The following is a 17123-nucleotide window of genomic DNA, read 5'->3' on the forward strand; positions in this document are numbered from 1 at the left end:
AAGCTTCTGAAAAATAGCAGGATACCTGAGCTTGAATTTTAGAGTTGAGGGCATGGCTGGAAATATATATTTGGGAGACGATAGCACACAGATGCATCAGTAAGACTGCATGAGATCACGAGAGAAATGAGTTTAGCTAGAGAGGAGGGGGCTTCAAGGAATGGACACTGGAGTGTTCCGATACTTAGAAGTTGTGGTAATGGCAAGAAACAGCAAAAAGAAACTGAGTAAAAGTGTTCAGAAAATGAGGGAAAAAAACAGATGAAATTGGATGTCCTGGAAGCAAAATTTTAAAAAAAGTGTTTCAATAAAGCAAGTAATAAGCTGTGCTAAATGCTAAGAAGTCAATTCCATCAAGCATTCAGAAATGACCAGTGGACTCAGCAATAGCATGATCACTGCTAACCTGGAAAATGTTTTTGTAGGATGCTGTGGGCAAAAAGTTGGTGGATTTAAGAGAAAATGAGGGGAAATGTACCTGGAAGAAGATGTGAGTCAAGAAAGGACCTTTTATTCATCATTTTCTCTTTTGTACCTAGGCAAAAGGAGGCATCTAAAAATACCAATAGGATAAATCAAGTTTAATATTAAACAGCTGGTTTTCTCTGAATACATTGACCTATTTAGGTTCATATATATCATACAGGCTTTCATTAGGCACTGAAGGAATATTTTCTTTTCCCCTGGAAAAAAGCCAAACTACAGCAGTTAGAAGATGTTTAATTTTCAGGGAATTCAGATGTCCTGTTATGTTTCATGAACATTAGTGACCTTTTTGGGACAATATCCACCACTGCCTCTGGTCTATGGTTAAGGTACATTGTTGCTTTGCTAATCTATCATCTATCCCAGCTGAGTTTCTAACCTGCCCAAGCAAAAGATTTGTGAAGCGCTAGAGAAAGACAATTTTTTTAAGAATTACACAAATGAAAGCAAGACCCAAGATCAAAACAGCTAATGCAGACTTCCTGGTTGTATTTAAACCCAAGACATTAAATAAATAATAATAATGAAAAATTTGCCAATCATTAAGGAATCCATGACCATTCTTGTCTGGTTTTCATTGAAAACTGGAAAGACTATTCCCAAAGTGACTGGTTAAGATATTAAAAGTACAAAGCATAAAAATGATGGCAAGCACAGACCTGCTATGTAAAAGCAGAGACAATAACAAACTAACAGCTAGACTTGCCTCTGACTCATGGAAAAATATGTGAAATCAGGTTATCCCAGCTTAAAAATAATGAATCACACAACTTAGAACACAGATGTTAGGAAAGTACATGTGTATTTCTGATTAAAAATAATAATGGAAGGATATAGAGGTATTCATGCAAGCTTCAATCAATTCCATGAAAAACAGATTCTGCATTATTTCTTTGAGAATCCATGAAAAATATTAATGAACATAATTAATGTCTATCTCAGTTAAATACTAAGAGATGCTATATTTCATTGTAAGCAGTAGTTTTCAGGCTTTCTTGAGTTTGGGTATTCATTAATTCATTCATTCATTTATTTTCTAAGTAGGCTCCATGCCCAGCATGAAGGTCAAGGCAAGGCTTGAACTCATGACCCCGAGATCAAGACCTGAGCTGAGTGTCTGACGCTCAATCAACTGAGCCACCCAACAACCCCAGTTTGGACTTTTTAAAATCACCTCTGATTTGCATATCCAAGATAGGTGAAAGAACACTTTAATAGAATATTTGTTTTGATAGAAAATTCAAACTTTGGTATTTATAGAGCATGACTGGAAAACACTGTTCAAGATCCATTATATAGTGGATGAACAACATATAAAACTCTACCTGGACTTAAAAGCCAATGGAGGTCCAAAGAGGGAGAAGAACCTGAAACCATGAATTCTGGATCTAATTTTGTCATCAATGGTGTTACTTTACTTATTCTGATCACTTAAAGAATCTATGCTTTAGATACCTCCTTCCCCAAGAATAAGCAAACAAATAAATTTGGTGCTTGGACTACAAATTTTTTAATTGATGTATAGTTGACATATAATATTATATTAGTTTCAGGTGTACCCCACACCAATTCAACAATTATCTACAATATAAAATGCCACCATCTGTCACCACACAAAGTTATTACAATCTTATTTATAATACTCTTTATACTATATTTTTATTCCTGTAAGTTATTTATCTTATTTTAAAGTTTATTTATTTTGAGAAAGAGCACAGAATGAGCACAAGTGGGGAAAAAGGCAAAGAAAGAATCTCAAGCAGGCTCCACACTGCCAGCACAGAGCCTGATATGGGGCTTGAACCCACAAACCACGAGATCATGTCCTAAACTAAACTCAAGAGCCGGATGCTTAACTAACTGAGCCACCCAGGCACTCTTGTTTTATTTTATAGTTGGAAGTTTGTGCCTCTTAATCCCCCTCAGAGTACAAATTTTTAAAGTTCAATGAATTTAGATAAACTAAGACTTTTTATGCATCTCATATATAATTTCAAGTTTTAAAAAAGTAGAATTTTTTCACAAAATATATCTTTAATATACTTTTTAATGTATTTATAAATTCATATGTGAATATAAATATGTAATTTAAATACATACATTTAATTGTCATTTGTAGTGGAAACAGTGGTGTGCTGCTCACATCTTCCTCCCCTTCCTCCCAATTTTCAGGTTCAAAACAGTAATTCCTCAACCTCTTAGGTGCTGAAGATGTTTCCTGCAGAGCTCATTTCTGAGACCTCTCCCCAGAAACTGCCCATCTCTAAGTGTCTTTCCCTGGAGATTTCTCACCTCCAGTGACTGGTCAATTACAGAGGTGTAGGTTCCTGACCTCCGTACAGGACAACTCTGAACCATCATTTTACACGGAGCGGCTGTCAGACCTGTTGAGACCTTACCGTGAAGTTCAACTTCTGCCGTGTGTTCTCAGGTGTTGTCCTGTGCACATTCCCCACAAACCTCCCTCAGGAAAATCTCTACCTCTCCATCCATTTCCCAGGAAACTCAACCTCAGATATTTATCCTATAGGCTAGTAAACCACAGGAGGCAAATTTTCTGTTGCTCCAAATAACTGTTTCTAAACCAATCTGTAAGCAGAACTTAGTCACTGCATGCTGCAGAATGAGGCAAACAAAACAAAACAATTTCATTCCACAAAACAATTTCATTCCATTTAATTCTATCTTGGTTCTCCAGTCACAGTCCCGCTCTGAAATAACAATAATAGCTTTGAACTTACTGAGGACTTATTGTATGCCAAGTACCAGGCTTAGCACTTGATGATATCTTTCTAATTAAGATTCAGAGTAACGGCATAGAGAAGTTACTATTATTAGCCACATTTAATAAATAATTGAACCAAAGTATGTCAGTAGTCATAGTACTAAGTGGGAGGATCTAGGCCTCCAACCCAAGCCGTAGGATTCTAAACTTCATGGTCTAACACTACACGGTGGCCTCTGATTGCCATCAATCCTGTCAGCAAATACGTGCCTGGTGGTTCTGTTGGAGAGAATGCAGGTGCATTAGCAGGAAACAATTATGACTTCCTGGGAAAAGCCACCAGATGAACTCATCTTCCTTGTGTAAGAAAGCCAACGTCAAGGGTAAGAAATGCTGACGCACTTTATGGAATTGAAACTCCAGCCTTTGGATGCCTAATTAAATCAGCACTCAAAACTCAGTTTTACTTTGAAATTGTGAAACATCCCATAGTGCTGTGCATGATCTTTTGCACTCAGTTTTTGGATTTTCAGTTTTAAAAGCTGTATCTTCGTTTCTAAAAACTGAGGTAAAAGTCAAACTACTGAATGTGGAATTGTTGTACATTTTATATATTTGGTTTTTCTGTACATTGGCACAGTCTATGAAAATAAGCATTCGATTTTTTCCAGCAGGGGAATTTGACCTTCAACTCTGCACAGTATATTAGAACTTAGTAGGATGCACAGTCCAAAATTTCCAATTGCATGTTTCTCTAACATTTTTATAGTTTCAGTAAATTTCTCTCCTAATGGCAATTCTCATTTGTCATTTGACTCCAGCAACAAGGATTTCCAAAAGCAACAGGAGTTTCAGAAATATGAATGCCCTGAACATGGATGGATGGTGAGTTAGGAGAGAGTACAGAATAGCTTGGCTGGCCTCTTGAAATCATTGTTGCACTATATGCTAACTAACTTGGATATAAACTTTAAAAAATTAATAAAAAAATAACTTACAGAGAAAAAAGAATACCTTAGCTGGCAACATGCCTTCCTGCCAGGTAGGTCCGTGTTTGAATCTCACCTGTGCTACTAACAAGTTGTGTGACTTTGGACATGTTATTTAATCCGAGGCACATTATTTTCTGCATCATACAAGATGAACAATACATATCTCATAGGAATATGATAAAAATTAAAAATAGAATATTTTCAAAGCTTATGAAAGAACTTCTAGGCACTAATTAGTAGGCAAAATTAACCTTAATTTACATACTTTTTAGTAGAAATCTGTAAATGGGAAGTTGTTTTGTTTTGCTTTATTTCAAATAAACCCTTAAGGGAAATACCCACTGAAAATGTTTGAGAAGCATGCATTTTACATGTAGTGCCAAGCGGAAGTAATTAGACAAAAAGAAAGAAATGGCAATAAACATAAAAGCATGACATATAATTTAGCTTAGAAATGTTTGCTTTACTCAAATTCATTTCTAGACAACAACAACATTTGCCTCTTTTTCCTCCTATGAAAACAGAAACTCCCTTGGCGGGGTAGTAGGAGTGAGTACGCCAGTAACCCCCCAAATCTAGGAAGGCTACAAACCATTTCCTAAGCCTATACAAGTACATGATGCACAGATGGCCTGATGAAAAGAATTTCCTTTGCCTTAACATTTTTTTTGGATGCCAACTATTGTTACAATTTAATCTATAAAATACATATACAAAAAAAAAGATGCTTAAAATAAGAACAAATTTGAATACAAAACCTAAACTTGCAAAACAATGACCTATTTTAATGCATTGGTTGCTAAGCAAACCTGAGAAATACTGACAGCATTTGTCAGATAAGCATAGAAAGTAGGAACAAGCAATTTTCCACTGTGAGCCCAGGAAGTGGGGGATGGGAGGCGGAAAAGGACCTATTGTTTCTGACCAGATGTTACCCGTGGATTGTTTGCCTTTGCCTTTGGTGTTTCTCTTCCAAACACCTTTGCCATAAGTACATTCTAGTTGGTAGAGGCTAACGATGTTGGTAAACATAATGCGCAGGACAACATGCCACATCCAAGAATTATCTAACCCAAAATGTCAATAATGTTGAGATTGAAAAGTCCTGATATAGCACAAACATCCTTCTAACCATCCAGGGTAGACAGCTTTCTAAGGTTCTAGACTGGTGTCTCATTGTTAGAAATGTCTTTATCATATTCAATCAAAATTTATTTCTCTAAAACATTTTCCCTATTTCTACACCTTGGGATCCCAGAGGAAGAATATCTAATTCTTTATCTACATGACAGATTTTCAAATGCTGAGACTACAGTGATATAACCCAAATTTCTCATTTTCAGGTTGAAAAACCACATGTTAATGTCCTATTCCTGCTTCTCAAAAAACAACAAACAAACAAAAGAAAAAAACAAAAAACCATAACTGCAAAAGTGAAAGCAATAATCCAAATTAAAAGGAAACAGTCTGAGAATATGAAAAAAACAATAGTGTAGTTACCAAGTACTGACCACCACCAAACATACACTCCAGGCACAGAACTTGTAAGTGACACAGGTGGGGTTGAATCATCAACTTCATGCTTTTCGTGTGAATACTCACTACCATTTTACATCACATATAATCCCCTTCTCAACTCTCTCTACTACTGGTTCCTCTTCTGTCTGTCCCCTTCTTCCCCTTTTCCTTTCCTCCTCCTGTCATGGAGCCTGGTCAGGATCACCAGCCTAAGACCCAAGTGGCACTGGGAGATCTTGGAAGGCAGGAGGCTTATTTCACACGTAGGCGGGCTCAGAGGAGATCACTCTCCAGAGGTGTGAGCCGCAGAGTGTAAGCAGAGGGACCAACGTATGAACAATACATACATGCATTCCGCATTAGAAGTAATTGGCATGGGCAGCAAGCGAGGTAGGAACAAGAACCTGGAAGGAAGTCTTCAGTCGTGGACTCGAATTCCCCATCAGTCCTGTCGGCCATCTTGTAACAGATTGTTCTTATCACTACCAGTGCCCTCATCCAGCTCCAGGGTTTCCACAGTCCTTACCCCAATTACCTATTTGGGAAACAGATGAGCCCTGGAGGCACTTGCCAAAAGCCCTTATATCCTACTTGGCACTCTTTTTTGAGTTTCTCCGTTTGCCCTGTGAAAGGGTCCTAGGAAAACCAAAAGATCTAGAAGCTTCTACTAGGCATGCACCATAGGAGAAAAATTCTTGGCTTTTCTGTTTTGAAAGAGCATAAGTCATTTTCAATGATAGAATGTAAACTATCTTTTCTGTTTTTAATTGAAGCTGGGTGATGAGAACATGGAGGTCTGTTATACCATTCTCTCTACTTTTGTGTTTGTTGGGAAATATTTTTGTAAAAAAGCAAAAAACCCCTCTTGGTATCTAACGTTCAGCAACAACCTTTCTTATTCCATATTCCCTATTCAATGCTATAATGAAGAAACTATTTTCAAAATAAAGCCTCATGTTGTACACCTTAAATATATATAATTTCTCATTTTTCAATTACATGTCAATAAACCTGGGAAAAAACATAGAATCAAACATAAAGATTAGCTTCTAAAGTAAATTTTGTATGACCTCCAAGAGTAAACCAAACTTTTTAAACTACTTACACAGAGACAAACATACATGTGCACTTTCTCTCTTTTCCAACCTTCCCTTTCTTATTACTGTTATCAATTTCATGTTTGGGGGATGTATAAAATCAGAGACATGGGAACGCATCTTACAACTATCAGAACAAATGTGGTGCTTTTGACTGTGGTGGATGCAATTGTGTGAAAATGGCTTCATGATTCAGTTGAACCATCATATAGGAAGGTCTGTTCTCCACATTTACTAGCCAAGGATCTTACTGTCTTATGGAACAAGGGAAATATTGAACCCCATTGTAGGTGTGCATATCCTAAAGTAGTAAAGGGCACGATGTGGCTACTAACAGCTGTGTCGGAGACTCTGCGATCCTGGCTTTGAACCCCATAAGGATAACGAAGATTGCACTGATCTTCCTCACAACATATTTCCCCTCTCACTCTATCCTGCCACCCACATGGCAGCAGATGAAAGGATGTCTAGACTGTACTCATCTATCATCAGACTGAATAAACAACTGTAAATTAATGTCTGCCACAAAGTAGGCCGGCATTGCCATCTTTCTTGATAAAATGGGATATTATCAATCACTGGACTACATGCCAAACTACCTTTCCTTAATCGTTAATAAAAAAGTTTGCTATGTACAAACCGAATGTAAAATTTGAAGCAACTAAAGACTATTGAACAAATAATGTCTGTTTTTTTCTCTAACCATTTGATATTTACTTTCTGTTTCCTTTATCCTTCAAATACAGATTTTTCTGGCCTAGCTGTCTTCACAAGGATATGTTCTCAAGGGGCAAACTCACAATGAAAATAAAAATCCTAATAATTGCTAGCATACGTTTACATTTACCTGACACTCCATGTTCCAGGCCTTGTTCTACATACTTTATTTGTACGAGTTCATTTAAACACACAACATAGCGAGGAATAGATAATGTTTTCATGGCAATATTACTCTGGGGGAATAAATGCACAGAAAAATGAATAACTTGGCCAAGGTTTCCAAGTTTTCAACATGAAACATCAAATTTGAGGGGCACCTGGGTGTTTGAGTCAGTTAAGTGTCCGACTCTTGATTTCAGCTCAGGTTATGATCTCATGGCTGGTGAGTTTGAGTCCTGTATGGGGCTCTGCACTGACAGTACGGAGCCTGCTTGGTATTCTCTCTCTTCTCCCTTTCTCTCTGCCCCTCCTCTGCTTGCTTGCTTGCTCTCTCTAAATAAATAAATAAATAAATAAATAAATATACATTAAAAATTTTTTAAAAATAACATTAAATTAGAAAGTGGTTGCCATTCCCAGTACAACCTTACCCCTGCATCCCAGCACCTTTGCACCAGTGATTTTGCTGCCCAGCCCCTCATCTGTTAAAATTTTATTTGCATATCTTAAGCATATATTTAAACATGTAGGTCCTGTTCTTAGTTACTTTTGCTAAAAATTGAAAAGAAAAAACCTCAAACTCCATCATCAATGGGAAATATTAAATTAATACTTTTAATTATTATTATATATATTACACATATATATATAAATTAGTGCTTTTCTACTGTGAAATATTATGCAGTCATCAAAAACAATGAGGCATATACAAATACAGTACCATGGAAAGTTGTCTGAAATTTACTGTTTTCATTGTTGTTGTTGTTGTTGTTGTTGTTTGTTTATTTTGAGAAAGAGAGAGGGAGGGGCAGAAAGAGAGAGAGAGAAAATCCCAAGCAGGCTATGCACTGTCAGCACAGAGCCTATGTGGGGCTCAATCCCATGAACTATGAGATTATGACCTGATCTGAAATCAAGACTCAGACACGTAACAAAATGAGCCACCCGTGAGCTCCAGCCATGTTATATTGCTGAGGGAAAAGAGCAAATTAAAAAGAAATGATCCAGCAAACAGATATCAAACATCTATATATGCCTAACTATATAGGAAATTGTCTGTAAGCATATATGCCAAAATCTGGAAGAAAGGATTGCAACATGGGGAAAATGAGGGCAAGTTCCTATTTTATCTTATCTATTTGTGAATTATTTACTTTTTGATAATAGACTCATGCTATATTTATAATGCAGAAAAGAATGTTAAAACAATGTGCTGACAGGCTAAAAATATTTAGTGAAGCCATTACTTAGACAGATCTTCCCCTACCCAAAATTTATTCCATTTTATTTCTCTAGCTCTATTTTCATTTCCCTCCCAACACACAGCCTGGGCTCCAATCACACGGGAGTCTTTTCTAAACACTGCTTCCACTCAACTCAGAGTACCCTCTTTAACATTAAATTCAACCTCTCTAAAGAAAACCATACATATTATATTTGGATACACATTTCATAATAGGAAAAGTGTAAATAGCCAGGAAATTTTCTGTATTTTGAATCAATAAGCTTTAATACATTTACATATATCGCTTCCTGGATTGTAAATGGCTACAAAGTTTTTGAACATATATCTATTTTTTGGATTTACATATATCGCTTCCTGGATTGTAAATAGCTACAAAGTTTTTGAACAGATAATATTTTTTGGATAAAAATGGCTTACTTAGACATTTAGGATATTGTGATTACCTTGCATGATTTTTAGAAAGAGGTGGTATACACACACACAAAAGAAAAAGATGCATTTCACTCAAAAACAATTCTTAAAATCAAAAACAAGTTTCTTACCATTGTTAGGGTAAATGGATGGTTTTCTAATGCAGACACACTGGGACAATGTAGAATAATATACTAAAAAGCAACAAACATAATTTTTAAATGACCAAGAGGGAAGTTCAAGTATTTCAATGATGGCATGAATGTTAATTTTCAAAAATTATGTAAAGATAAAGGGAATTTAAAAGCTGCTAAAACAACTGACTCACCTGGCCAGGTCTCGCTTTAAAATTTTCTTTGACCATTCGGATTTCCATGACATCCGAGGGATGACGGATGACCGAAATGATGGTGACTGGCTTGTTGCTCCTGATACACCTGTAAAGTCTTTCAGCACAATACAGGCACAGAGGTCCCGAAATCCAAAGCCAAGTCTAGTGGAGAATTTGTGAAATATATTTTAAGACATACTTGTATTGTAGGAATCTTTATATCCTGCCCAATTGTTATTTCATACATTACAGTAAAGATATTTTAATCTATATTTTAAATAATAGAATGTAAAGAAAAATGAAAAATAAGATGCTCACTGCAACTTACTCACACGAGACTAAAGTATAATATAAAAGGGGAGGAGCACCTGGCTGGTTCAGTCAGTTAAGCATCTGACTCTTAATTTCGGCTCAGGTCATGATCTCACAGTTCATGAGCTCATGTCCCATATAGGCTCCATGCTGACAGTGCAAACCCTATTTGGGATCCTCTTTATCTCCCTTTCTCTTCCCCTCCTCCACTCTCTATCACTCAAAGATAAACTTTAAGAATAAATAAATGATGAAAAATAAAAGGGGAAGTGATGTTCCATATTAGCAGATATGCATACATTGTTTCATATTTCCCTTTTGCATACCATAAACACATAATGCATGCGTAGCTGTACAATATTTTATCTAAAGAGAGAAGGGAAATTAAGTGCTCAAATCAATTTGAAGCTGATTTCAGAAAAAAAACTGTACCACTCCAATGTTTGTTTAAAAAAAGAAAAGCCTGGATATATATTTTTTATTTTTATTTTTAAGGTATTAAAATGTTTTAGTTTGCAGGAGCAATTGGGAATCTTCAAAATATCAGGTAAGTTTATTTAGAGTATTTTTTTTACTTTTATTTATTTATTTTTTATTTGAGTGTAGTTGACAATGTTATATTAGTTTCAGGTATACAACTTAGTGACTTGGCAAGTTTATGCATTATACCACATTCACAATGAATACAGCTACTACCTGCTTCATGCTTATACAATGCAAAATATGTATAAGCACAGATTTTAAAATATAGGATATACTATTCATGCTGCTTATAACTTTTATACAATAAAAGTAATATGAACAGAAGACAATATATAGAATTTAGGAAGTGTGACAATTTCACATGTGTGCTGCACAGATATCCCTGATCCCAGGATAAACAGGTGCGAACTCTCAGAAATACAGAAGCCTGTGTGGTCAACCCTTCCTCTAGAAGGGTTCCCTCATCACTTGGACATTGCCAACCCAAATTTAATTTTTTTAAACCTTATTTACACAGACCTTCCTCCTTCTACAGACAGATCATGCCTCGTCCTGATATTAATTTGATACCATATGAATAGTAGACATCTCAAGGCAAGCTCTGCAATGCAGAAGGCTTGCAACTTTGAGACAGTCACTTACCATTTGAGCATCAAGTGCCGTGTAAGTAAAATGGGAGTCACAATACCTGCTCTGCCTAACATATAGCATTGTGAGAAGCCTGAAAAATTCTGAAAATTGTAAAATCTATCAGAAATCTAGAGGATATTTCTGAAAATGAACACAAGGTTCATATACTCTTTCCAAAATCATCTACAAATTCACTCAACTTTTTGACTCCTCTTTTTTCTCTTCTGAAAACAGACATTTGACATACTGTCCCATACTTCCATCTGTCATAGGCAAAGACTACAGGGTGTTAATTCCCATGTGGGCAACTTCTGTTGGGAAGATCAGGGCCCTTACTGACCTAGTCATTGGGTATTTGAGTAAGAATATTTTCTATGAGCAAGCATCTTAGTCAAAGACATGGTTTTGTACTCTACTTCTGTCATATATTAGGTTGTAGAGCTTGCTCAAGGTATTTTATGTATTTAAGCCAAATTTTTATCATCAGAACATTAAGGATGATAGTAATGGCTTCAAAGAGCTATTGTGAACATTAAAAGAAATTATGCATACAGTACATTTGAGCATAGTACCTAGCAGATGATACTAGGTATTCAACAAATTGACTTTACAATTTATTACTCATAGTATTATACCTAATATTGTACCATAACATTATGCTATACCATAATAATAATTACTTTCAGTGTTAGTTCTTTTGCTATTGTTTTTAATATGCAACCTACTTTTCTCAATGGTTAGGGAAACTATCTTTGTCACCTCTTTTTGGCAAACACCAGTGCCACAGTATGTGAAGATTACATAGTCAATTAAACAGGAATTTTCTATATTCTATAATATCATAGGGCTTTCTTCGTGAACTGCTAGCTACCTATCATGGAAAAACAGGTGCTCTCTTGCTGTTAAGACAGCCTGGAATGTTGTTTTCTACAAGAAAAAGCTTTATATACCTCCAAAACCACATTTAAATGAAATGAGGATCAAGAATCATGGAAATACAAACTTTGCAGAGACCATCAAAGGTATAAAATCAATCTGACCTGTGGAAAATTTGCCTGGAACCTGGGCTCTTCCATACAAATCTTCACAAACCTATTTTGGGTAAGTTCATCTGATTTTGAGAATCCTTCAGGAAAAGATTCATGAAAATGGTCGGAGAGATAGTCCGGTAAATGAATATTCCGGGAGTGGGTTCTGTTAAGACTGATGCAGCCAGGAGGGTGGGTATCTAAATTAGTTTGATACTTCAGCAGCCCTCTGAAATTAAATTAAGAAAATAAAAGGAAGATGAAAATGAAATGGAAATTAGGGCACACAGTATGAGAAAATAGCCTCTTTTTCTTGTTAACTTTCTATAGCATTTATCTGAAAAGTGCTTTTCATATATCTTACTTAGCAGCAATTGAGAAATCCTAAAACTTTTAATAAATTATTTACAATGGGACTAAACCGAGATTTTTAGCCCTTAAGCAAAGGCCACAAATACATGGTTGGGAAGAACACATCAATATTTCCAACTATTCTTGAATTTCACAGCTTTTATTTCAACTCTATTAAGCATTCATACAACCATATACAAGTTTTTACTTCAATAAATACTATAATAATGAGTACTTTTGCTACATATTCAAACACAAATGAGGAAGTACAGGAATCATATTTGAGTTGGCTAAGACTGGATAAATCAGGCTTTGATGACTTAAAGAGAAATATTAAACAAACATAATAACAAGTATTAGAAGCTGACATCTCCTTTGGTTTGAAAACAATTAATATACAGCAATTAGACCCTACCCATGTTTATTTTTCAAAATTTCTCCATACAGAAGACCACATAAAAGACTCAAAATAATGGAAGGAGAGCCTAGCCCCTAAAATCAATTCTAATTGTTCTATATTTTGTAACATTCTAAGACAAACCATTAAACTTTCTATGTTTTATATTATTATTAATAAAAGTCAAGATCTACTTCATGGAGATAGTACATCAATGAATAAATTATATCAAAGATCAAAAAAGGTCACTACTGTGTAAGCAAATCTTGAAGAAAAAATTAAGATTTTGATAAAGCATTGGACACTTGTTTTATCTCTATTTTAAGGACATTAAAATTTTGATGTCCAAAATTATTTTTCCTGGTTAGCCAAGAATATATTTTTAAGTTACCCTTTAAGTTACCTTTTTTTGTATCTTTAATACATTAAAAATGTATATTTTAAGTACATCACACCTATATTGATTTTATAAATGATTTTACAAAGATAGTATTTTGAAACAACAAAAATTATAACATGAATAATAAGATTAAATAGATCCAATAGATCAAAGTTAGAAAAGCAGTGGCCAAGGCAGTCTTTTGTGAAATGCAACATCTACCCCACCCGATCATTCTCCTTTTGTTGATGTTCATTCCTTTTCTTCCTTCTTTTTATATTACTTTCTTCCTTTTAACTGATCATAATAAAGTCATTAAAGAGCATATAGTATACGTTATAGTATATAACTAAGGAGCAAGATGTATTATGTAACATCAATGGCAGGCCACACACCCATCTTTTAAAGTAATACAGAAGACATGGCTGAGGTACAGAATAAATTAATGGCTTATAGAAATGTGGGCCAAGGACATAACCCTTTATAGAATTCTAGTCATATAACATAATCATTGTGGCATTATACTTAGAAACCCTATGAATTTGATTCAGCTTCCATTGCAAATAAGGATTTACCCAAATCTGCTGCTCCTACTGACCATCCCAAGGGTGGTGGCTGATAGGTAGGTAGGCCAAACATCTTAGGCATTTACTCTACTGGCCTGAAATTAAACAACCATTGGTCTAAGGCACTTGGCACTATTCTAGGTGGTTCTACAAAGTTCAGTAAGGAGTCAAATCTGGCCCCTGAACTTCTAAACAAATAAAATCCAGTTTAGAAGACATCTTGGGAGAAGCTGAATGGAAGTCAGACCACAAATAAATGTAATAAAATATGTTAATATACCTTAGTAATGTGTGGTAGACATCAGGCCCCAAATAGAGCAATTTATATACACTTCACATATACAACAATTGCATGTACTTATTATTCCTATTTTACAAATTAAGAAACTATTTTATTAGATATTAAATAACACCCAGGGTCACAGAGCTGGTAAGTGGCAGTGCCAAGATTTGAACCCATTTCTGACTCAAATTCTAAACTCTTCACCTGTCACTATACAGCATGTTAGTTCATTGGATCCTTATAACATACCTGTGAAAAAGGTAAGGAAGAGGAAGATTAATATTTATGAAGAAAGGGTGTCAAGAATTTTTTAAACATCTATTTCTCATTTAAACTTGAAAACAAAGTAATCATAGAGGGTAAGTGTCTCGCCTGCCCATTACACAGATGAGACACTTAAGGCTTTATTTGGGTAAGAAATTAACCAAATGGTAGTCTAAGCATGCATGGGATTCAGGAACCTCATCTCCCTCCTTCCATAAATCTATATCATATAAAGCAAATCAGTAGATTAAAGAAGCAGATATCAAGGAAGAAGGTTCAAAATGAACAAACACTTAGAAATAAAGTCAGATCGTGTGTGTGTCTGTGTGTGTGTGTGTGTGTGTGTGTGTGTGTGTGTCTGTGTGTGTGTTGGATGGGGGCTGTTTAACACATCAGGCAAAGGATTGTTATTTACTCCTCCTAAGTTTTAACAGTGTTCAAGTGGTCAAGAGCCATGTGCTGCCTTAGAATGTCCCTAGAATGACAAGCAGCACTATGCAGTACAAATCTTCGGGCCAGCTCAGTCAAACAAAGCATTGCCATTCCTGGTATTTCAAGGGGTATGCAATATTCTAAAATTCCTTTTTATTTTGAAAGCTATATTTTATTTTTAAGCTACTCTCAAATAGCATAGGTTACCTCCGTCTTAAAACCCCATTAAAATGTTTTCTTTGTCTCAGTTTATAATCGGTGCTAACCAATGCTCATGGATAAAAGAGAAAAGATCTATAGAAAGACAATGATAACAAACAAAAAATAGCATTCATAAAAAAAAAAAACCTCACAGGCACAGAATTTCCAGTTAGATTTGGCTAAACAAGGTAGAAAAGATACTGATGGGTTCATATGGAAGGGTACTAGCACATTTTGAACTTCGTGTTTACAGAGTAAGTATTGGGCATACCAGACTAGTGCTTCATGCCTACTGCCTATTTTCATAAACTCTACAGCAAATTTATGTGGTAAATATCAGTGGTCCCAACTTAGAATGAGTGAGAACTATGGAGCTGTTATCTGCCCAAGACCACACCGTCAGCCAGTGGCCAAGTCCAAAGGCCATGGTCCCTTCCCTGTACAAGGCCAACCCTCACTCCTGCATTCTTCCTATGAGCAAAGACCTATGAAATTAAAGACCAATATATATACTGAACAAAAAAATTACTGGTGCAGGCAAAGACCTGCATTGTGCATATTATTTCATTTTAATTTACTTAAATTGAGTAGCCATGATCAGACATGAAAGCAACAACAACAAAAAAGCAAAGTGAGCACATGATAGAGATTAGTAGAATGACCTTTGAAAGCATATAGGGATGATGAACTTTGATTATGAAATTTACAACAGGGCTTCATGAAGGAAGCAACTGCAGGATGTGCAGATTTTAATGGTTCTACAATAGGAGAATGGCATTCCAGTAAGAGGGAGTAGTATGAACAAATGCACATGGTCTGTTCCCAGACTAGTAGAGGGGATCATGTCTTGTGGATTTACATATCTGCCCATATATCCACACTCACTGCCAAACCCTGCCAGCCCTCTAGCAAGTTTCTGGCACATAGTAAATCATCAATGCATTTCTAGTGAATTGACTTTAAAAGCAAATGATCACATAATTTGTTTGAATATAACAAGTGCATAGAAGTTAAGATAAAAAGAAAATATTCTTGTGTGTATTACTGTATCTTTCATATTAAATGATACATATTTTGAAAGGAAAAACCAGGAAGGGAAAAAGATGTCCACAAATGGTAAATAAAGAGTCTTGCCAAGTTAACACAGTGATAGAGCAGGCAGTAGGGGAAGGAAGTACACAGACCACGTAGGAATAGGAATACTTCTTACGCTTTTCTTTTTTAGTTTTATTATGTTCCAAAGTAGAGATTTTGAAATATCTTTGGAATGTCTAGAGTTCTTCTATCATGAAAAATCATAGATTTTATGGTGTATCAAATACGTGGTTGTGGATACTATTGTTTTTGTACTCATAAGGATTTCAAGATGCGCTTTCAAACCTCAACAGTTTCAAAAAATGGGTTTCTTTCCTTTAGTCCTTTTTTTCTCAAGAGGCATTAGAGACATACTATCATTTTTTATATGACAAAGTAACAGAAAATAATACAATACACAGAATAAATCCCACTAGGTTACAACATGGAAGTCATAAAAATATTTTATGGGAAAAAATTAAATATTACAAAAAGCCACAATGCAGAAGGGAGAAATACAAAATCATACCTACTTTAACTGTCAAAAATGTCTAACAAATGCAGTGTCACTTATATAACCTTTATGCTTGTGATTTTAAACCCTTTTTACAGTGGAGAAAAAAAAAATCCTTGTCTCATGAGGAGCCTACTTTTTTCCTAGCTTTCTACAACACAAAATGTTTCTAGTCTTTACAGAAAAAGAAAAAATAGAACAACCTGTTTCAGGCTGTTCTTTTTACTCTGCTTCAAATACCAAAAAAAAAAAAAAAAAAGAGCTTAAGAAAATACTCCCAAATTCATAATTTCAAAACCCACTGGAATTCACTGGCTTCTGTGGAATCCACTAGAATGTACACTACTTAAGGTCAAGGATGTGTCCTACACCTCAGCTGTATTTGCCTAGAATCGTGCGTATAATCTATAGCAAGTATTCAATATCTATTCACGGAATGAATTGTACAAATGACTTTTTTTGTTTGTTGTCGAAACACATGATTGAGTCATCATCAGGTTTTAATAAACACAGAAGGGAGTCTG

The 17123-nt window shown here is 35.4% G+C and overlaps 1 protein-coding gene across 2 annotated transcripts in view; it reads right to left on the minus strand.

Annotated features, from left to right (window-relative positions):
• NOX4 (NADPH oxidase 4) overlaps positions 1-17123 on the minus strand; it is a 152197-nt gene that overhangs the window by 76444 nt on the left and 58630 nt on the right. Inside the window, exons 9-11 of one of the 2 annotated variants that reach the window (XM_029915297.1) lie at positions 12151-12367; positions 9683-9847; positions 9486-9548 (exon numbers count right to left, since the gene is read on the minus strand). In XM_029915297.1, coding sequence (XP_029771157.1) covers positions 9486-9548; positions 9683-9847; positions 12151-12367 — 445 coding nt within the window. The remainder of the gene's footprint in view (positions 1-9485; positions 9549-9682; positions 9848-12150; positions 12368-17123) is intronic. The other variant, XM_029915298.1, reaches the window with a different exon arrangement.

Source organism: Suricata suricatta, chromosome 11, assembly GCF_006229205.1.
Source record: "Suricata suricatta isolate VVHF042 chromosome 11, meerkat_22Aug2017_6uvM2_HiC, whole genome shotgun sequence".
Lineage (NCBI taxonomy): Eukaryota > Metazoa > Chordata > Mammalia > Carnivora > Herpestidae > Suricata > Suricata suricatta.